Genomic DNA, 23,909 nt, shown 5'->3' on the forward strand with positions numbered 1-23,909 from the left:
TGTGTGTGTGTGTGTGTGTGTGTGTGTGTGTGTGTGTTACATAAGCTCATTGGTCATTTCACTAGACAGGGTCTTTGACAGGGAGCTGGAGAACTCTGTATTTCTAGAAGTTTATTTTGGTTTGGATTCTTCATGCTGGTTTGATACTTTACTTAGTAATGAAACCCTGTCACCTTTGGCAGTTTTTCTCATTTTATTTATTTGTACATCATAGTTCCAAGTTACAACTTTCGGAGAATATAATGACTGAGCAGAGACTTAAACTTAGCCCTAGCTAAGTAACTGGAGACATTCCCCTCTGACACACATAGGTTATATCCCATACTTCCATCTTAACTAGTGAGCAGTATCTATCTAGAGTGATGTTTCAAGAATCACGCAGCTTTATCTAAACTGGAAAGTATGGCATATTTCATTAACGTGGTCTGTCCTCTGTGTGAGGGAGATATGCATGGTGGCACGCCTATGACTTTTTTGTCAATCTTACTTCTGTACGATACTTAAACTGGAGTTCTATGGAATCCTAACAATTCGCTTGCCCAGAAAGTTAAACAATCTCAACAGAATTAAAAATTACTACAGAATCACTTAACATCAACTAAATCTCTACTAACAGTCTTTACAAATCATTCAACTACATGAAATCCTCATCTAACAGGAAGAGTTCCAAACGCAAAGATCAAAGAAAGACACAGCTGACAAAACAGCAGCAGAAAGGAACTCTGAGAGCCAACCTGAGCCTCTTTACCCTTCACTCAAGCCCTGTAGTTTTACTTTGGTTGGGTGGTTCCCTATCCATATCAAAGCAGAAGTGTGAAGAGGGGTTGCTAGAGTTAAAAAGGATAGTATCAAAAAAAGACCCATGATCAAATTATAGCAAGTAAAGCAAAAAAAGTATAAAACACAGGCATAAAAAATTCAAAAATACAGCAGTTGCATGCCAACGTGAAATGGCTAACACTACACAGCCCCCACAGGCCTGACAGTTAAGTCATGCTCAACATATGTAGTTAAAAACAGTAAAAACTCTATTAGTCTTTCTCTGTCTAGCATACCGTGTTTCCCCAGAAAGTAAGACCTAGCCGGACAATCAGTTCTAATGCGTCTTTTGGAGCAAAAATTAATGTAAGATACGGTCTTGTATTAATTAATATAATTAATTAATTAATTATTAATATATATCAATATATAATTTAACATATAATTTAATATATATTATTTATATATTAATATATAGTTAATTAATTAATGTCATTATAATTAATTCATATTAATTTTTGCTCCAAAAGACACATTAGAGCTGATTGTCTGGCTATGGCTTATTTTGGGGGAAACACGGTAGAGATCAAGAGCTATCCATGTTGTTGCAAATGACAGAATTTCCTTCCTTCTCATGGCTGAGTAACATTCCATTATATGTGTATATACCATAATTTCTTTATCCATTCATCCATCGATTGACAATTGTTTCCACATGTTGGCTATTGTAAATTATGCTGCAATGAACATGGGAAGCATATATATTTTTAAGTTAGTGTTTTCATTTCCTTCGAATATACATCTAAAAGTGGAATTGCGGGGTCACGTAGCAGTTCTATTTTGATTTTTTGAGGAACCTCCATACTGTTTTCCACAGTGGCTGTACCAGTTTACATTTCCACCAACAGTACAAAGGGTACCCTTTTCTCCACATCCTCACCAACACTTGTTCTCTCTTGCCTTTTTGATAACAGCCATTCTGACACGTGTGACGTGATATGTCAGTGTGGTTTTGATTTGCATTTCCCTGATGATTAGTGATTTTCAACCACCTTTTCATGCACCTGCTGGCCGTTTGCATGCCTTCTTTGGAAAACTGTCTATTCAGCTTTTCTAACCATTTTTCAAATTAATTATCTTTTTGTTTTTTGCTCTTGAGTTATATGTGTTTATATATTCTGGATATTAACCGTTGTCAGATATGCAAAAAAAGTGGACTATTAAAAAAAAAACTTCATAAGAACAGAGTAGAAAAGTGGTTGTGGGAAGCTAGAGCATCGGGAAAATAGGAAGAGGTTAGTAAAAGGGTAGAAACTTTTAACTATAAGATGAATAAATTCTCACGTAAAACATTGTGACTATAGTTGATAATGGCACATTATATAATTGAAATTTGCTGAGAGCAGAACTTAAATGTTCTCACTAAAATAAATAAATACATACATAAAGAAATAAATACCTGAGGTGATAGATGTGTTAGTTAAGTAGATAGCTGGAATCCTTTCACAATGTATATCAAATCATCAAGATGGATACTTTAAATATCTTACAAACTTGTCAATTATGCCTCAATAAAGCCAAAAAAAATGTAAAAAAAGAAAAACTGGATATACATGGCACATACAAAAAGGTTATATCCTAAACAGTAAAAATGTTTAAATAGGTGATACTGAAAGATGTAAACCTGCAGTTATCTAGAACTTCACATATTTAAAACTCATCTGATTCTTAAACCTTAGTAACATCTCATCTCATTAAACCTAAACAGTTGTTTTTACAAATATAAATAGATCTGTTTTATCACAAGATAAAGGCCTGAAGTCTACTGAGGGCACTAGGAGATGAGCTGTTAAGAAACGCCTACCTGGGCGTCTCCCCTGCCCCCTCCTGAGGAGGCGCAGATGTGGGCCTAGACACAGCCCAGCACATAGCTGGGGCCACCGCTAGAGCAGCAGAGGCTTCCTGCACCAGAGACACACATGGCGCATGGCCGGGCCCCCATCGGCTCTCCCTCAGGGATGGACCACGCCACCGCCACCAGCAGGCCAAGGCTGGAAGAGCCTGAGACAGAGCTGTGGCAGTGGTGTGAGAAGTGAGGCGGTGCTGTGGGCCTCAGGCAGGTGGCCTGCTCCACCACAGCTCCACACCCAGACTGGGGCAGGAACCAACCGACAGGCACCTCATGGGCTATTATTTCCCATACGTGTAGCTCTTTCTGGAACCTAAGTGGGTCAAGCAGATTTTGAAAAGTATTGGATCTTCTGGTCAAAATACTATCTTTTAGCTCCCAAACTCTCATAACCACCCAAACACTGAGTTTATTTTACAGTAATTTCTTACTGAAGACATCAAGCTCTTTTCAATCTTACTCTACACATTTAAATTGAAGAAGATTATTAAGACTTACACTAGGAATCAAACTTATTACAAGACAAAAATATTAAAGATGATGAAATTCTAACACAGAGATGTCAAATAACTTCCCCCAAATCACACAATTAAGTCCACTGTTGACTAGTGAATCAAGAATAGCTCTTCACCCTCAGACAAAACAATCTCACATAGCCTAGTGTTGGTACCTTCCCTGAATAAATGGCAATCATCCTAAGACAATCATGTTCTCATATCCCCTTTACTATTTAATGAGTGATCTTGTTTCCACCAATAATGTCTGAGAAAAGATCTACTGGAGCATTTCTGGGAAAAGACTCCATACTTTTTTATCCCCCACTGATCAATTTTATTTTTTTTATTTTTAAAGTGAAGTTGATTTTTCTTAAATTTATTTTTCAATTACAGTAGACATACACTATTACGCTAGTTTAAGGTATACAACATAGTGATTAGACATTTATATACCTTAGTTTCCATACTTTTAAGGAGAACAAAGAGAGAGCAAATTCCTGCCTCCAGACATTTTGTTTTATTATTTACTGTGTATCATTATTTTAATATTATACTTTTATATTATTATTATGTATTATTATTGTTTCAATTAGAAATTGCTAAAGCCATTTTACCATTATGAAGGAAATCAGTGTTATGCTAAGAATGGCAGAACGCTCAACTCCAAAAAAACAAACAACCCAATAAAAAAACGGGCGAGGCCATGAAGAGACATTTTCCTAAAAAGGACATACAGATGGCAAACAGACATGAAAAAATGCTCAACCTCACTGATCATTAGAGAAATGCAAATAAAAAACACAATGAGATACCACCTCACCCCAGTCAAAATGGCTATCGTCAATAAGTCAATAAACAACAAGTGCTGGAGAGGATGTGATGAAAAGGGAACCCTCGTGCACTGTTGGTGGGATGGCAGATTGGTGCAGCCACTATGGAAAACAGTATGGAGGTATCTCAAAAATCTGAAAATGGAACTACGTTATGACCCAGCAATTCCACTCCTAGATATCTATCTGGGGAAATCCAAAACTCCAATTCAAAAATCTTTATGCACCCCTATGTTTATTGCAGCACTATATACAATATCCAAGACATGGAAACAACTGAAATGTCCACTGGTAGACGACTGGATTAAGAAATTGTGGTACATTTGAGTATTACGCAGCCATAAAGAAGAATGAAATCTTATCATTTGTAACAATATGGATGAATCTAGAGAACATTATGCTAAGTGAAATAAGTCAGACAGAGAAAGACAAATACCATATGATCTCACTTATATGCGGAATCTAAAGAAAAGAATAAATAAATGAACTAATCAGAAACAATCTCAGAGACAAAAGGGAAAACTGAGGGTTGCTAGTTGGAAGAAAGGGTGGGGATAAGGGGGAAGGTGAGGGGATTAGAAAGCACAGTCCGTAACCAGAAGATAGCCACAGGGAAACAAAAGTCAATTTGGGGAATGTAATCAATGTTGTGAAGATTTGGTAGGCTATCCGATAGACACTTGTCTCATTAGAAAGACCACCTCAGGGATGATACAGATGACTGATCACTGCACTGTACACCTGAAGCTGAAGCTGAACAATAATGAATGTCAACTAAATTTTATACATATATGTATATATATATATAAAATGGTTACATTATATATATATTATATATTATATATATATAATATATATATATACATATATAAAATGGTTACAAGAAGTGGAGTACAGCATTAGGAGTAGAGACTGAGGAAATGAAATGGCTGTATGTGATGTCAGAAGGGTAGTAGATGGGGGGAGTGGGGTTATCACTGTGTGAGGGATATAAATGATAAATGTCTAATTATTACATTGTTGTGTACACCTGAAACTAATAAAAAAGAAAAAAAAGGAAAGGCAGAACAGAAAACCCAGGTTCCTTACATCTTGGTGACATTACTGAGCCACTAACTCAACCAATACCATCTCTGGACTTTGTATATTATGAGAAAATAAATCTTTATGTTTAAGCCAAGATTCATTTTCACTTTGTTACTTACAGCTGAAGGCATCCTGAATCAATATTCTATCCCAAAATATTAATATATGCCTAAATATACTGATATTTTAAACAAACACCTCAAAATAAATGTGAACTAGAAGATCTGGAAGAAACAGAGTGCCAATGCCAAGAGCAATGAAATCAGCTCCCTGGGGAATTCACAGCAAAAGCCGACGACTCATGGCAGTAGTTCTAATGGGAAGGAGAGGTAGTCAGTTGTGGTGAAGAACACAGTCTCTGGGTTCAATCTGGAGGTTTGCTGGATTTGTCTGCATGACCTTGGGGAACTTATGTAACCTCTACATGGTTCTACTTATTCATGAGCTAATAGGATCAAGGTATCTTCCTCTTGGAAATATTTTAAGGTGAAAGTAGATAATGCATATGGAAGATTCAGCAGTTTCTGACATACAACAAATGCTCATAAATGTCATTTGCTGTTATTTTTATTCTTTATACTTAGTTCTTGGTATTTGAGAACTATTTTCATAAATATCATTTTATTTGATTCTCATAACAACAGAGTGAATTATGTATTCCCATATTACAGTGAGGAAACAGCCTAAGGGAGCTTGCATGGAAATAGTCAAGGTTTGAACTCCGTGCTTCTATTGTCAAATAAAGAACCAAAGAATCTTAGGAATGACATTAAGCCACAACTACAAATCTAGAAAGACAGAAATTTAGGGGAGAGTGGAGGGAGAGTTGATTCAGAATGCAGGAACTGCTAGTGGTCCAAACAACAGTATTGAGAAAGGAAGCACTACGGCAGTGGGGAGTTAGAAAGAAAGGTTCACAAAATGGGATTTTAGGCTCCAACACACCAAGTGATGGCTTAACAAGTCAACGAAAGCAAGGGACATTCTGAGTAATTCCAATTAAATCTACACTTTAAATCTACCGCATGAGTCAGAGACTGAAAGCAACACAGACTCTTCTATGGAAACTCATGAAATCTTTGCAGGAAATAAGTTTCAGGAGCTGACAACTCTTGCCACCCCTAAAATGCATGCTTTCCATTAGATGGCAGTGTAAGCGCAGGTTTAAATCGAAATCTCAAACGGTTTAGACCATGACATGGGAAGATCCAGGTATATGGATTGAGTGGTCAGCTAGAAAACTTAACACAAATATTTTCAACATATCAGCTTCACTTTCAAGTATGAGAACAATTTGCAGTAATGACCCATGAGTGAATAAAACAAAAATCATTTTGAGAGGAATTCTAACCACCCCACATAGAGTGAGACCTGACTGCAGTTTGCATGAGGAGAACATGTTTTCTTGATTTGGCAGACGGAAAGAGGAAGGCGCGGAAGACGGACCCAGTAAAAGTCAGTCAGTTCCTTTGAGAATGTGAATGAATGAAATGAATGAATTGATGAATGAATGAATGAAAGGAATTTATACAGTTCCTTTGAGAATGTGTATATTATACTCAATTCTTTTAGCTTTAAGTTTTTAGCACTATTGTTTTCATTGCTGTATTAATTATTATTAACTTGTTTTTGGTTGTGTGTGTTTTTTGAAATTTCTAAATGATAAATTTATCCAAGGCTCTTCTCTCCTACACTCATACTAAGAGCTACTTTGCCACCTTTCTTTGTTTTCTAAATGTAGCAGGAAAGTTGGTGACTTTTCTTTCTATTGGAAAGCCAAACTGATGAGAAGAAAATCAAACCTACATTGCCCACAAAACCCATGTGGAAATGAAGCAGGTATTAGTGGAGCAGCAATTAACTACTCTAGACATCCCGTACTAACTGCACAAGAGTTTACATCATATAAAACATAGGCACAGCTCCATTTTTATGCCCTCACTCTCAAATGTACTACCTCCAAAAATATTACTTATAAATATTCTCATGTTACGCAAATATTATTTTTAAGATATAAAACCCAGTGAAGGCTTTATATATTTTTTACCTTCTTTTTCAGTTTAAATGGTTAATCTCCATTACAATTTAAGCTATGCAAAGAACACATATAGTTGTGACAATCACTATAATAAATCAGAAATACAGACTTTTTATAAGCAAATCCTAGTCTCAGTTCAAAGTGAAGTTATTTTTTTCTGAGCAATTAGTAACATGATTACAAGTATCGAGGCACTATGTGTGCAAAACATCAGTTAAAAATTTGGGGATATGAAGGACTTTAGCAGTGGAAGGAGGCCAATAAATTCCAATTATTAAACTTGTGGGCTGAAAGACGACAGTATGCATACTAGGTACACTTATAAAATGTTTATTAAACTCTGACTCACACCAAAGAGTACCAAGAAAACTATATACTGTTATTCTCACTTGCTTTTTCATATTCAGGTTAAACTGGTCACATTTCAGGACCCCTCATTATTTCACACTGTCTGTGTGACTGTCAGCTGAAGAGAATTTCCATAAACACAACCAGTTCGCTGGGGATGATTCGTCTCCAAAGGCAGCCCCACCACTCTAGTCTGATAATTCCTCAGGTCCACAGTAGAGTATTTTATACCAAGCAGTCATCCTTCTGCAAACCTTCCCAATTAATGTATTTCAAGAAGCAAGTATAACCTTGTTATTCCCTCTCTGGTGACATTTTTAAAATATTAAAAATAGGTCCTCTTTACAAAGCTTTTAATTATAGAAGAAACACCCAAATGACATTAATAAACAGAAATAAAGGACAGATAGTAAAGAAACGCTCTTTGGGATTCTAATCTGAATGTAATACCATTCTTTATGGAAACCAAAGCTGTCATTTAAAAAATAATGAGTTAGGGAAATAAAACCCACACCAATATTTTAACATCTGCTTGTCCTTCCTTGTTCTCTTCTTTTTTTGATTTGAGGTCAAAGTCCAATAAAATAAATGCATTTTTCCTGACAGTATCTTTAAAAATATTAAAACAAACCTGGAAAAGCATTTTTCTGCCCCAAACATTCTCTTCTCTTGGTTTCTATACCTCTTTCCTTCTAACTTTCTCTTTCTTACTTCCTCGTATCTCTGTCCCTTTCTTTCAACTGGAAAATTTGTAAAGACTTTAAATCAGCAAAAAGGTTATTAGATGGCCTTTCACTGTCTGGAGGGCCTTCCCAGTGTTTTCTGATTCTATGGGGATCGGTGTCTTTCTTTGTCTCTACTTTGCAACTGTTACAGAAACAGAAGTTAACTTGTGGAGGGCTGATGGTGACCAGGGATCCCTGGCCATAGAAATACTTGTCCCGTGAAGGTGCAGCTGGTCACCATGCAGTAGAAGCATCTTTTGGCATCCTCACTGCCTATTCGCGTCTGTCCTCTGGAATTCCCTTTGAACTGCTTTTAACAATTTACTAGTTTTCCAATTAACTAATGAATTAAATAAAAACTGACATGTGTTCATTTTATAAGTCATGATTTTACCTTTTAAAAAACTATCCTTTAATTATCCCATGACTGAACAAATTATTGAAACTCAAGTAACAGCTCAAAAGAAGTATTGTTAATTTTATCACCACTTACGTTCTTCTTGAATTACTGTACATAATACTATTTTAAGATTTTAATACAAAGAAGGTAGAGGACTAGGTAAACGCTGTGCCTGCCACAGCCCATGACATTAAAATTACAACTAAATTATAGAACAATGAACTTTGAGAATCATCTGAACATTAGCTGAACAGAACCCCAATAACTAAGGATCTAAAGAGGAGGCCACGTCAAGACTGAACATTATATATCAATGGAAACTGAAATATAAATATTTAAAATTAAAAAAAGATTTTAATACAATTTATTATCCTGAAATCTTAATAGTACTTAAAAGAGAGCTCCTTTTCCTAAGTGACAGAGCAATGAACAGCATGTCCATAAGAAGAGACAAGGACCCTAGTACTGACGACTGCCACTTACTGAGCACTTGCCGCGAGGAGACACTGCTCTGAGGCCTTATTTACCACTGAACCCTCACACCCATCCTGGGACACGGCTACTCCGTTTGCATCTGAGGAAACTACCGCAAAGAGAAGGAGAATAATGCACTCAAAGTCCTACTGCCAGTGAGTGGGAGGGCTGTGATTCAGACTGAGAGTCCGACTCCACACAAAATCAGAGTACCTCTCATCGAAGAAAGAAAAGAAAAATTTCAAAAGGCCGAGCACTTTTAGTGCCATTATTTCTGGCTGCCATTACCAACGTGATCAAAGGATTATCCTGAAACACATTTTTAAAAAGTGCTATTAGAGAGAATTCAAGCCAAACTCCTTTGTGGGTAGCAGCAGTAACAGGAAAAATAAAGACAAAAGGTGAGAGAACACGAGAAGGTAAAGAGATCAAATAGGGGGTGGGCTATATGCAAAGGAGAATTTAAGGAAATCCATTTAATGATAGTAAACATCCAATTTAACCCTAACTTTGATAGTTTAGTCTAACGCTCACACAAAATCCGTACAACATTCATATGCTCCTTGTGCCCATGCACAACTGTTTGTTCTTTATGAAGAACAAAGGAGCCGTCTACTCTCTACTTCTTTCGTGGCAGAGGTTAGAAAGAAGCTGGCTTTTGAGAGTACTGAAACAGGCTATTAAAAGCTTTACAATCAACTGCAAAGTCTATTCATGCTTGAAACTATGAGCCAGTAAATACCGAGCAATTACCATTCTTTTCTGGACTTTCTTGGTCCTTAAATTCTTAATTCATAAAGCCCTGAAATCCTTAATAGCTCCAGAATGACCCATACTACAAAGAGTGTCAAAGATATAACCTAGAACAGTCCAAGCTCACTAAAAGCTGCTAAGCCCAGGACTTTTTCAACACAGAACTTCCTAAGACAAACACTTGAGCCTCGCTTTCAGCCAGGGGAAAAGCCTAGCAAGTGAAACAGAAGCCTGCTATTAGAATTACTAATGGTCTTCAAGTGTACGCTTCAAAGTTAAATACATAGATCAGTGGAGAATTTTCTCCATTCCTAGAAAAACCCAAAGTAAAGCTATGGTTAGTGTTAACAAACTAATTTGTCACCTTCAGAAAGTGTTTACAGAGGAACACCCAGTATATAACTTAATAAGCAGAACCATTAAAGCCAGAAAATAAAACAGTTAAGGTGTTAGATGAATTGATTATGTAAGATGTAAGGATCAAGGTCCTAATTATAAAAGTTACTAAAACACTGTCCTAGGGATTAAGAAAAATCTAGATTTGGTTCAAGACATCTTGAAAGATAGCATTTACCTGCCACAATTCTACTAAAGTAAATAAGTCTGAATTAAGTGTGAATTATAGGCAGGATTTCTTTAAAAAAATGAAGACTACATTGGGCCTAATTACTCTAAATTTTTTCCCGTAATATCAAGCACATGGAAAATCCTATTTTTATTTCAAGTGCGATCTAAGTATTTAAACTTACTAACTCCACATAATGCATTAATTCTCATGTCATTAAAAGTATGTTATTCAAATAGCAAGAGTTGGGGGACTGTAAAAGGGTGCAGCCACTATGAAAAACAGTATATGCACCCCATGTTCACTGCACATTATCTATAGTAGCCAAGATATGGAAGCAACCTAGGTGTCCACTGACAAATGACTAAAAATGTGGTATATAGATACAATGGGATATTACTCAACCATAAAAAAGAATGAATCTTGTCACTTGTGACAAGACAAATGGAACTAGAGAGTATTATGCTAAGTGAAATAAGTCAGACAGAGAAAGACAAATACCATATGATTTCTCTTATATGCTGTATCTGAAGGACAAAACAAGCAAAACAAAAGAAAACAGAGACAGACTCATCGATACAAAGGAAAACTGATGGTTGCCAAAGGGGAGGGGAATAAGAAATGGCCGAAAAAGATTAAGAGGTATAAATTTCCAGTTATAAAATAAAGAAGTGACAGGATGTAATGTACAGCATAGGGAATACAGAGAATAATATCATAATACCTTTGTACAGTGACAGAAGGTTACTACACTTGTCACAGTGACCATTTCATAAGGTATACAGATGTTGAATCACTATGTTGTACACCTGAAACTAATATAATATTATAGGTCAAATATACTTCAATTTTTAAAAGTATTCGTTATTAAACATTTCAAGATACTTTTCTTCTTCACAAAATGTAAATTAAAAAACTAAAGAGGTAACTAGTTTTTGCCAAAAGATTTAAGTAATGGGAACATTCCCTGGCAGCAAAGCAGAGCGGCCTTCAGAAATAACACCAATCTCCCAACAACAGAGGTGTCTTAAATTGTGCTTCTGCGTATTTCTGAAGTTTGACTCTCTTCTCTCAGTGTGTGTAAAACTTTCTGGCAACTGAAAATAAAGAAAACTGAAGGTAAGATGGTACTTACTTTTCAATCTCAATGCCAAGCGGATTAGCAGGACGTAGGGACAAGGGAGGAATTCCTTTATTCCTGTCAGTCCGCATGTCATAATAATTAATTTCATCAACCCACACAGCAGACTGGTCCAAAATACCTACCAAAATGAGGAGCATATCCTTAATAAGACAGAGACAACCCAGGCACTTTCTACGTTTTGCAAACTGCTTTACTTTTTAAGGACCTAATACAAAATTCATGCTAAGATAATTTTAAAGAGATTTAAGGACACAAAGTCTCTGAATTTATTTTTAAATGTCTGGTGGCTTAACTAAAAAGCACTAAAAATCTATAAAAAGACAAAAATAATACATCTTGGTTCATGGTTTAATTGTACATTATTCAATAGAGGAGATAAATTAACCCTGTGATAAAAAATTCTGCTAAAACACATTATTTTACAAAAAAAAAGTACAATTAATTTGGTGCAGTAGACAAAATACCCAACAATTCCTTATATAAATAAATCAACCAAACACCTTCCAAGGAATGCATAGCTTATATAATGGAACTGATGAGGATTCAGGAAAATGACTGGGTGGACCCTGTGAACAGAATATGATCTCTGAAAACAGCACCCTCTTTTATGTAACTGGACTCTTTGTCATTCATCCTGACACAGAACATACTACCAGTATACCACCTCTGGGCCTCATGCAACAGAAAATGGGCTAAGTGCACAGAGCAGAGAGGAGGGTTTAAGAGCTGGGAGCTCGGAACAATTCATGAAAGAAGGTATTGGACCCCAAGCAACTTGTGGCTGTATGACCTTCTGTGAGCCCACTAATTTTGTCAGCACCCACATTTCTGCCAGGATGCAACAAGAGGAGGCTCTGTCAGAGATTATGCTCAGTCCAGGTAGTCCTGAGTTCAGGGAGATAAGCATTTACTGAGCCTACACTGTGTTAGGTAGGCCCTGGGTGGGGTGTTGTAGAATGAAATTAATACTTTGAAATAAGTTTTCCTTATCTGCAGCATAAACATGGCATGAGACGATGCTGGTTCTGTCAAAATGATTTCAGTACCTCCAGAAAACTGAAAGCAATAGCTTTATTTAATTTCACAATTCAGTTTTTGAAGACGTTAAACAAAAACAAATAAAACAGTGATAGTGTGTGTATGTATATATATATACATATATATATATATATATATATACGATGTATATATACACATATATGCATACACATATATGTCTATATATATACATAAATTACATTTTCAACTTTTCCTTAAATACCTTAAATTTTTATTCATAAAAAATCTAGGAATTTAAGGAAGATAATGCTGCAGGAAAGGTCTACGCTCTAAGAGAGAAAACAAAAACAATTTGCAAAATTATTTACTCTTCTATATGAGAGAATTACGGCCTGGGTATACTTATGCTTTTGATAGTCCTACATTATACAACTATTTATCAAGTAGTAACGGTGTAGAAGACATTACAAGACCACAACAATGAATCCAACATTATTCTCACTTTCGTAGGGGGATGGCCATGCACAGAAATAGCTATGAGAAGACTGACAATTATTGTTCAGCAGCAAAGCAGTAGGAGAGGACCACCGGGTCTCCCCCTTGTTATAACTTGAAGTTACAACAAGCTGGAGAGCTATAATTCAACAAAGGATTCCCTGCTCAACACAGGCACATGTCTGAAACATCACACGCCGAGATCAGAAGGTGATTGTATCTCAGCGAACAGTGAAGACGGGTTAGGGAGAGGAAGGACGGGGACTGAAGCCGCGGCAGTTCCATGCTCAACCAGGCCCCAAAGTAGTGAAGGGCAGGCAGGGTGCAACCCCCACTGGACACACTGGAGGGTCAGAGACAGCAAACCTGCCTGGGTGGCTGACACACACTGAGGCTTGGGCCAGGGGTAGGGGCAGAGAGGTGGTGCAAAAAGTCGAACTGCTCCACAGCCCACCAGCACAAAGGATTCTGCAGACGGGAGGAACTGCCTACCCTATGCCCCTGTGGCCCTCCCCTAGTAAATCCCTCACTCAGCAGATCTTGAAAGGGCTAGGAAAACAAAAAAACCTTTCCAGCCTAAGTGGCCTGTATTCATTGCAGCTAAACACAGGAGAAAGAGCAAAACCGTGGCCTCACAAACCAGCCTCCCCGTCCGAACCTCCCCATGCATCTCCCTACAGCCTGGTACAGACAGCAGGGTCAACGGAGACAGAGCAGCTTGGCCTGTAGCTCCTGGCTACAGGAATGTAGTGCAGGGGACACACAGAAGACCCACAGCCTGCCACTTCCAATTCAGGAAAGTGGTGCTGTAAGACAGAGGTGACAGGGAAGTAAATGGAACGCCCATCATCTCGAGGAACACAGGGCACATTCCATGGTGCAGGCAACACTGCTCCACCAAGATCCTAGAAGACCAGACAGTGCAGGTAATAGAAAATAAAAACCTGCGCTTCAGCGCCACCTACTTGAAAACAAAAGAAGTCTACTTACCAAAGGGCTGAACAGTGAAGTGTCAAAATACTTTCATTCCCACAATGTCCAGGCAGAGAAGTAATCCATCAAGCAAAATGAATAACCACAATGAATAATGGAGAAAACAAATGAACTCGTAAAGAATATAAAAAAATCTCCAGAAAATAAACTTAAAGACATGGAAGACTGTGATTTAAATGACAGAAAATTCAAGACTGCCATTTACAAAATACTCAATGAACTACAAAAAACACAGAAAAGCAATTCAACGAACTCAGAAATAAAATCAACGAACAAACGGAATACTTACAACAAAGAGACTGAAATTATAAAAAAAGAACCGAACAAATTCTGGAGCTGAAGAACTTAATAAAGGAGATGAAAAATGGACTAGTGAAGTTTAGGAAATAAAGCAGAACAGATGGAGGAAAGAATTAGTGATACAGTAGACAGAAATCTAGAAATGACTCAAGTGGAAGAAGAAAGGGAATTGAGAATAAAAAATTAAAAAAGGAAAAGAAAGAACACCATGAGAACTGTGTGACACCCTTAGAAAGAGCAATATAAGAATAATGAAATAGGTATACCAGAAGAAGAGTGTGAGAAGGAAGCAGAGAGCCTATTCAAGCAAACAATCAATGAGAAATTCTCAAAATTAAGAAAATTACTGGATCCTCGAATCTAAGAAACCAACAGAACACCTAATTATCTCAATCCAAAAAGGCCTTCTCCAAGGAACATTATATTAAAACTGTCAAAACTTAACGACAAAAAAGAGAATACTCAAGGCGGCCAGGGGAGAAAAGATGAGAATCTATAAAGGAAAGAGCATTAGATTATCATCGGATTTTTCAGCAAAAACCCTATAAACTAGAAGACTGGAAACAAATATTCGAATTATTGAAAGAGAGAAATAATCAACCAAAAATAATATATCCAACAAAGTTATGCTTTAGATATAAAGGAAAAAAATAAAGGCTTTTCCAGACATTCAGAAGCTGAGGGAATTTACGGTCACAAGACCTGCATTACAAGATATGTAAAAAGGTACTTTTTTACCTGAAATAAAAAGACATAGGATACAAAATTATGAGTAAGATGACTAACACAGAGAAGCAGGAAATTCCAACCCTTGTTCAGAATAGAGTATGAAACACTTAACTATAACATAAAAGTTAAAGAGGGAAAAAGAAGAAGGAGAAGGAGGAGGACAAGGAGGCAGGATTGCAACTTGGAAATGAATGTATGCATAAAAAAGGGATAATCTGTGACAACAAAAACATAAAAGGAAAGGGAATGGAGATAAGAAGCAATCAGAAGGAAAAGAACCTCTGTATATATGAAACTTTCTTTTATATAAACCTACTGGTAACCACAAAAAAGAAATCTAGATCTGAGACACATTACATTAAAAAAGAAAAAACGGAGGGGAAGAAAAAGTCACAGAATACCACCAGAAAGAAACACAAAGGAAAAGAAACAATAGAGATACAGAGCTACCAGAAAAAAAAACAAGAACATAAAATGCTTATAGGAAATCCTCAGGTATTACTAATCACCCTAAAGGTAAATTGATTGCACTCACCAATTAAAAGGCACAGAGTAGTGGGATAGATCAAAAAGAAAAAAAAAATACAACTTTAAGCTGCCTTCAGGAGACAAATCTCGCTGTTGTAAACACAAACATAGATTCAAAGTGAAAGGGTGGAAAATGATAATTCCAAGCAAATGGTATCCCGAGAAAAGTGGGTTTAGCCATACTTATATCTGACAAAACAGATTTAAAGATAAAAAAGGTAACAGACAAAGATGGATATTTTATAATGAAAAGGAGGTCAATCCATCCAGAAGACATAACACTTACAAATATATATGCATCCAACCTGAGAGCACCAAAATATATAAAGCAACTACCAACAGAGCTAAAGGGAGAAACTGTCAAAAACACAATTATAGTAAGGGACCTAACTACGACACTGACAGCTACGGATAGATCATTCAAACAGAAAATCAGTAAGGAAATATCAGTCTTAAAAGACACATTAGACCAAAAGGTCTAATATTTACATAATTTTATATAAATAAATATTATGATATTTACATAATTTTGCATCCCAGAACACCAGGATACACATTCTTGAGCATATTCTCAAGAGATACACCGTATGTTGGGGCACAAATCGAGCTTCAAAAAATTTAAGAAGATTAAAATCAAACCAAGCATATTCTCCAATCACAATGCTTTGAACTTTGAAATCAACTGCAAAAAAAAAAATCAATGAAAAAACTAAATATGTGGAGGTTAAAGAATATGCTACTAAATAATGACTGGGTCAAGGAAGAAATGAGAGATCAAAAGATACATGGAAAATGAGAATGACAACATGAAATATCAAAATTTGAGGGATATAGCAAAAGCAGTAATAAGACGGAAGTTTAGAGCATTATAGGACTACCTCTAGAAACAAGAAAAATCTCAAATAAGCAACCTAACATTTCAACTGAAAGAACTACAAAAATAATAACAAATGATACCCAAAGTCAGTAGAAGGCAATAATAAAAATTACAGCAGACTTAAACAAAATAGAGAGCAAAAAGACAATAGAACATTTAATGCAAAAAGGAGCTGGTTCTTTGAAAAGATCAATAAAATTGACAAACCTCTGGCTAGACTCACTAAGGGAAAAAGAGAAAAGACTCAAACAAAATCAGAAACGAAAGAGAAGAAGCTACAATGGACACCACAGAAATGCAAAGGATTACACAAGAATAATACACGAAAGGGCTATACGCCACCAAATTCCATAACCTAGAAGAAATAAACAACACAAATCTCCCAAAAAAGGGACTGGCCCAGTGGCTCAGGCGGTTAGAGCTCTACGCTCCTAACTCCGAAGGCTGCCGGTTCGATTCCCACATGGGCCAGTGGGCTCTCAACCACAAGACTGCCAGTTCAACTCCTTGTGTCCCAAAAGGGATCGTGGGCTCCGCTCCCTGCAACTAAGATTGAACACGGCACCTTGAGCTGAGCTGCCGCTGAGCTCCCGGATGGCTCAGTTGGTTGGAGCGCATCCTCTCAACCAAAAGGTTGCCAGTTTGATTCCTCAACTCCCACAAGGGATGGTGGGCAGCGCCCCCTGCAACTAGCAAGGGCAATTGGACCTGGAGCTGAGCTGTGCCCTCCACAAGTAAGACTGAAAGGACAACAACTTGAAGCTAAATGGCACCCTCCACAACTAAGATTGAAAGGACAACTTGACTTGGAAAAAACACACAAAAAGAAGTCCTGGAAATACACACTGTTCCCCAATAAAATCCTGTTCCACTTCCCCAATAAAAAAATTAAAAAAAAAAAAATCTCCCAAAAAGTAGAAGTTCAGGACCAGATGGCTTCATCAGTGAATTCTACCAAACATTCAAAGAATATTTAATGTATGTCTTTTCCAAAATCTTCCAAAAAATTGAAAAAGGCAATACTTCCTAACTCATTTTACGAGACCTAACCCATTTTACGATACCAATGGAAAGGAAAACACACACACACACACACACACACACACACACACACACAAATTACAGGCCAATATTTCTGTTGAATATAGATGCAAAAATCCTAAACACAATACTAGCAAATTGAATACAACAATACATTAAAAAGATACAACACCCACTGATGATTAATAAAACACTTAATGAAATGGGTACAGAAGGAAGTGCCTCAACATAATTAAGGCCCATATGTGAGAAATCCTCTGCTAATATAATACTCAATGGTTAAACACTGAAAGTATTTTCCTCTAAGATCAGGAACAAGACAAGGGTGCTCACTCTCACCACTGTTATTCACCCTAGTGTTGGAAGTCCTCGCCAGATCATTCAGGCAAGAGAAAGAAATAAAAGGCATCCTAATTAGGAGTGAAGCACAGTATAACTGTCACTTTTTGCAGGTGATATGATTCTTTATATAGAAATCCCTAAAGATGCCACCAAAAAAATATCAGAAACAATACACAAATACAGTCAAGTTGCAGGATATAAAATCAATGTACAAAAATCCACTGGATTACTATATACTTAAAACTGAAATCTCAGAAAAAGAAATAAAAAAAAAAAATTCCTTTTGCAACTGCAACCAAAAGAATAAAATACCTGGGAATAAACTTAACCAGGGATGTGAAAGACTTATATACTGAAAACTATAAGACATTTTTAAAAGAAATTGAAGGAAGACACAAAGAAACGGAAAGATATTTCGTGTTCATGGACTGGAATAATCCCCATAGTTAAAATGGCCATATTACCGAAAGCAATATACAGATTTAATGCAATCCCCATCAAAATCCCAATGGTATTTTTCAAAGATACAGAACAACAAAAATCCTCAAATTTGTATGGAACAAAAGATCACGAATAGCCAAAGCAATCCTCAGAAAAAAGAACAAAGCTGGAATTATCACACTCCCTGAATTCAAATTATACTACAGAGCTAAAATAATCAAAATAGTATGGTACTGGCAGAAAAATAGACACATAGACCAACGGAACAGAACTGGGAGCCCAGAAATAAACCAGCATGCATATGGGCAACTAATTTTTGACAAAAGAGCGAAAAACATACAATACAGGAAAAGAAAGCCTTTTCAATAAATTATGTTGGGAAAACTGGAAAGCCACATGTAAAAGAATGAAACTAGGCTGCTATCTGTCACCATACACAAAAATTAACTCAAAAAGGTTCAAAGACCTAAATATGAGACCTGAAGCAACAACAACAAAAATACATAGAAAGAAAACGTATGGACCTTACTCTCAGAGAGGATTTTATGAATTTGACCGGAAAGGCTGGGAAAGTAAAAGCAAAAATATGAGTAAATGAATGGACCTATAAAACTAAAAATGTTTTTTTTGCACAGCATCAGAAACCATCAAGAAAAGAAAAAGGCAACCAACTGAATGAAAGAAGATAATTGCAAACAACCCCTCCGATAAGGGGCTAATATCCAAAATATATAAAGAACTCACAAACAACAAAAAAACTATCAATACAATTTTAAAAATGGGCAGAGAACCTGAACCCTTTTCCCAAGATGACATACAAACAGCCAACAGACATATGAAAAAATGCTCAAGTTAACTCGCTATTAGGGAAATGCAAATCAAAACCACAATGAGATATCACCTCACACCTGTTAGAATGGCTATCATCAACAAGACAAGTAATAAATGTTGGAAAGGATGTGGAGAAAAGGAAACCCAGTCACACTACTATTGGAAATTTAAAATGGTGCAGCCACTACGGAAAACAATACGGAGGTTCCTCAAAAAATTAAGAATGAGAGCTACCATATGACCCAGCAATGCCTCTTCTGGGTGTCAACCTGAAAAATCTGAAAACATTTATTCATCGAGATATATGTACCTCAGTGTTCACTGCAGCATTATTCACAATGGTCAAGATTTGGAAACAACCCATGTGTCTTTTGATGGATGTTTAAATAAAGAAGATGTGGTATATATGTGCAATGGAATACTATTCAACCGTAAAAAATGATGAAATATTGTCATTTGTGACAGCAAATAAGTCAGACAGAAAAGGACAAGAACAACATGATTTCACTCATATGTAGGATATAAAACAAAAAGTAACAAACAAAATAACAAAACAAACAAACTCATAGACACAGACAACCTGTGCGGAATCTGAAGAGGCTAAAGAGGGACAAATATATGGTGACAAACGAGACTAGACTGGGTGGTGAGCACACTATGCAATACACAGATGATGTGTTACTGAATTATACACTTGAAACTTATGTGTTATTAACCAATTTCACCCCAATAAATTTAATTTTAAAAAAAAGTTTAAAAAATTATTAATTTATTGAGTACCTACTTTGTGTAGGGGCTTTACAAGTATGCTCTAGCTCATTTCATCCTATGCAGTAGGTAATGCTGTTATTCCAGTTTTACCCACAAAGCTCGCATGGGAATTCCACAGTTACTAGTATTAGAGCCCAGATTAATATTCAGAGTCTGTCTCCTCAGACCAAGTTCTTAACTACTCTAATATGAGGAAGCAGGTGTTAAGTGCATAAAAAAGTAAAATGTAAAATGCTATGGGGTACAAAGAGGAATGGTTATTTCTAGTTGGAAGGGCGAAAGGCACCTCCAGGCCAGGCAACATTTTGTCCAGAAGGATGGAGAAAATGAAGGAACAGAGAATATTATTTAGATAATATTATTGCTAATTTGGCCAAATCAGGAAGATACTTCACCTCAAATCTTAACCATATAAAAGAAAAAAATAGTCAATTCAAGCAGAAACGTATTCAAAAGTAAAGACTTACGAGTGTCATATCAAATGTTAAATGAACAGATTTTAAAAAGAATTTAGAATGATAGTTCTGTCAGGATGATCCTTAGGTTTTACTGATAGCCTTCTCAACAGTAATGTACATTTTAACCAGTATCCCATTCCTGTCAAAAGTAAACATAAACTGAATCTAGGTTAATGAGATATAATAGAAAGTAAATTTATACTAATCTACCACTTTTAAATTTTTAAAAGACAAAACCCATTTTTATTTTCTTCTTCAGAATAATGTCATGAAAGGTGATACCTATTTTTTCAGGTTTGAGTAGCTTGAAAGAGACTGTTGAGGTTCCTTTGCCACCTGACTTCGTTGTGACAATTATGTCTCCTTTGTCATTTTTGGCTTGTCCCACTCGACATACTATTTTACTTGCAGACATCCATTCTGCTGTCAGGAGGCAATTATGTCCACAAATTGTCAAACCTGAAAATAAAAGCATACATGTAACAAAGTTTAAAAGAACAATGATAAGACTTAGTCATGTCCATTACATGACTCCTCTTAGCAATACCAGTGATACCAAGAACTGAAACCTAAATATAGAATAACATTTTCTTATCCAACAATTATTTCTATTATTGAATACACCCAACATTATTTGCAACTATACTACTGTCTCTATTGATTTCTGTCTAATCTGTTTTTCTCTAATATTTAAGACTTCTTTTAGATTGTATTTGTTTTTTGAAATATCCACGGAATTAAATAACAATGACCACAATAAGTATGTGTAGCATTCCAGATTAGTTACACTATGAGAATCTTAAATTGCTTTCATGGATATTGGAAGGGAAACTATTGTTATTATTTAAAATCTAAGTTATTGATATAAAATTCTAAAGTGTAAATAAATGTATATATCATTCCCTAAATACACACTGATCCATCTTCCTAAAAATAATCTGCATGGACTTTTACTAGTGTGTTCAATTATACATGATAACAGAATGAACTAACGTAGATACTCTATTTTAAGCATCGGCTGGAGTCTGGTACATCCAGTAACGTTCTCGAGTAATTTTCTCGGGCATTACTGGTTTATGATTTCATTTTTTATATTGCTTATCATTCCTATAATGGCAGTCCATGCTGTCTTAGTGTTTCCCTAATGATACTGTCACTATACTACATTCTGCTCTCACAATAACCTGGCACTCCCAAAAGGTCAACACATGTCTGGCAGCTCAAGCCCTGATTCCATGTGAATAACAATGTAGGCAGCAACCAAACAGGGAGGCACTGCAAGACAGCAGTGAGAGTGACAGGATGCCAGGCAGAACACCCACCACAACCACGTGAACACACTGCCAGCTTAGTCTCCACACTTATTTCCTTTCTATTTCCCATTTCTGCAAAACGGAGACCAATAAACGAAATATTTATGGAGAAAATAAACCAAAATACTTGTGGCAAAGTCCCAGACACTTCACACTTAATTTTCTTTCTTTTCTTTTTTTTAAAATTTAAGTTTATTAAGGTGACAATTGTTAGTAAAACTACACTTTTTTTTCTCATCATGTAACTTTTTATATTGCTCAGCAGTCAAGTTTGGCAATTGCAATTTTTATTTTTCCAGGAAAACCTCAACTAATGCCAAATTCGGTTGAAAAAATGTAGGGAGTGATTCAAGTTATCTTTTGTTACAACTTACAGTACTATTTAGTATGATTCTTATATTAACTACAAAGGAATAAAAACAACTATATTTTGAAGACATATTTGTAGAAATAATAAATTTTAGAGATTTCCTTAAAACATCTATATTTATTCAAGTATGAAATTTTGTTTTTCTAACAAAGCGCTGAAAGGTTCCCTTAGGGTTAAGTTTTCTGTTCGTTTTTTAAAATGTGTAATGACATTTACACATTTTTAAATGAATTCATAATTCAAAATTACTTTTTTCAAAATGGGAATGTCTTTGATGTCTTTCCTGATAATACATTTTTGTTACGAAAAATTTAAAACTTTAAGAGATTGAAAGCATCCCTGGAACTCCTCTCCATCTCCAAGACAAGCACTATGAAACATTCCAAGGCATATCTGCTCAAATAATTTTTATGCATTCATAAATGTCTGTGTATTTTTTCAATGAATGGGAAATGTTTTAATTTATAAACTGTTCAATTATAGATGGTAGGTATTTTGATATCTATAAGTTTACATATTAAAATCAATATATAACTTAATATTTTTAAATTTTAGAGTATCAAAAAGATTCTTGTGATTTTAAATATTAACTTACTTCTGAAACGATAAAAAGTCAACAACAAATGTCAGGGCTTCATGTAAAGTCATTCATAATATAAGTTGCCTGCTGCAGAACTATCTTAGAATTAAAACTGAGGAATAACAGCAGATACCAGATACGACAACAAGAAGCCTTAAAAACATGTTCAGATAAGCAAGCATGAATGATATCCATAATGCTACAAGTTGGGGAAAAACTACCCAGAACAACAGTTTATCCATCTAGTCATGGCTGCTATCAATGTTCCTCTGATTTAATATCTATTTTGCATTTTAACTAAAAAAGTTAATAATCACCATATAATTTTAAACACAGATTCAAACAGATCGTTTTAAATGTCAGGAAAATTAAATAAGATCCTAAGACCTATTTCTTAATTTCTTAAGTACATTTTTGCTAAGTTATTGAAAGCTAAGCAATCTGCTTCATAAAACATATAATAACATCTTTTTTTATTGACTTCTAAAATTCCAAATAAGGTGTTTTTATAGTGTTATATTTGTCTAGTGTAGATATCATCTGAGTTAAAAAACAATTATTTAGTAGGTTAAGTGTGCTTTTTTAAAAAAGGTTTCTTGGTCAACATAGGCAGGTTGAAAGCTGAACTAGTAAGGTTTATAAAAGTAATACACATTTAATCAAGTAAGAATAACACTGACTGAAGCTAAAGCAAGATTAAAATTTACACAAACTAGTAACTATCATATTTAAGAGCTCACAATGACTGCAGTTAAAATGTGGGACGTAACCTCCATCTGTATGGTCTACTTCCATACATTCTGGAGATTTTCCCACTTTGGTTAAAGAAAATTCTGGAATGAGCTATATAAAAAACAAAGACATAGATATTATGTTCTTAAGAGTAACAAATTTAAGTTTCATTTACTGAATAATAAAAAACTATAGCTAGAGAAAGCAATATAAAATGAGACATATTTATTTATTTTTTTTTTTCATAGAAAATTCAAATATTTATTATTATTTATCTTTGAAACTGTGGGATTGAAAATTTAATTCAGTTTTTAAAACATATATATATGTATATATATACATATATATATATACATATTCTGAAATTATTTGAATATTGACAGTGATATGTAATATTATGTTGCAATGTTACCTGAATCTTTAAAAGACAGTGTTATATTCTTTATAAAAAAAAAAAAAAATGCTGACTATGGAAGACTTTGCCAAAATACTGTATATTATGTGGAGATACTGAATAGTCCATCCTTCAAATACAAATCTGTGAACAACTAGACATCCACATGTACAAAAAATAAGAGAAT

General features: G+C 35.4%; 1 protein-coding gene across 7 annotated transcripts in view; it reads right to left on the minus strand.

Annotated features, from left to right (window-relative positions):
- EXOC2 (exocyst complex component 2) overlaps window positions 1–23,909 on the minus strand; it is a 254,857-nt gene that overhangs the window by 174,898 nt on the left and 56,050 nt on the right. For all 7 annotated transcript variants that reach the window (XM_081056234.1, XM_081056230.1, XM_081056232.1 and 4 more), the window contains exons 3-4: window positions 20,616–20,792; window positions 11,520–11,646 (exon numbers count right to left, since the gene is read on the minus strand). In XM_081056234.1, the coding sequence (XP_080912360.1) occupies window positions 11,520–11,646; window positions 20,616–20,792 (304 nt within the window). The remainder of the gene's footprint in view (window positions 1–11,519; window positions 11,647–20,615; window positions 20,793–23,909) is intronic.

Source organism: Rhinolophus hipposideros (assembly GCF_964194185.1).
Source record: "Rhinolophus hipposideros genome assembly, chromosome: 8".
Taxonomy (NCBI): Eukaryota; Metazoa; Chordata; class Mammalia; order Chiroptera; family Rhinolophidae; genus Rhinolophus; species Rhinolophus hipposideros.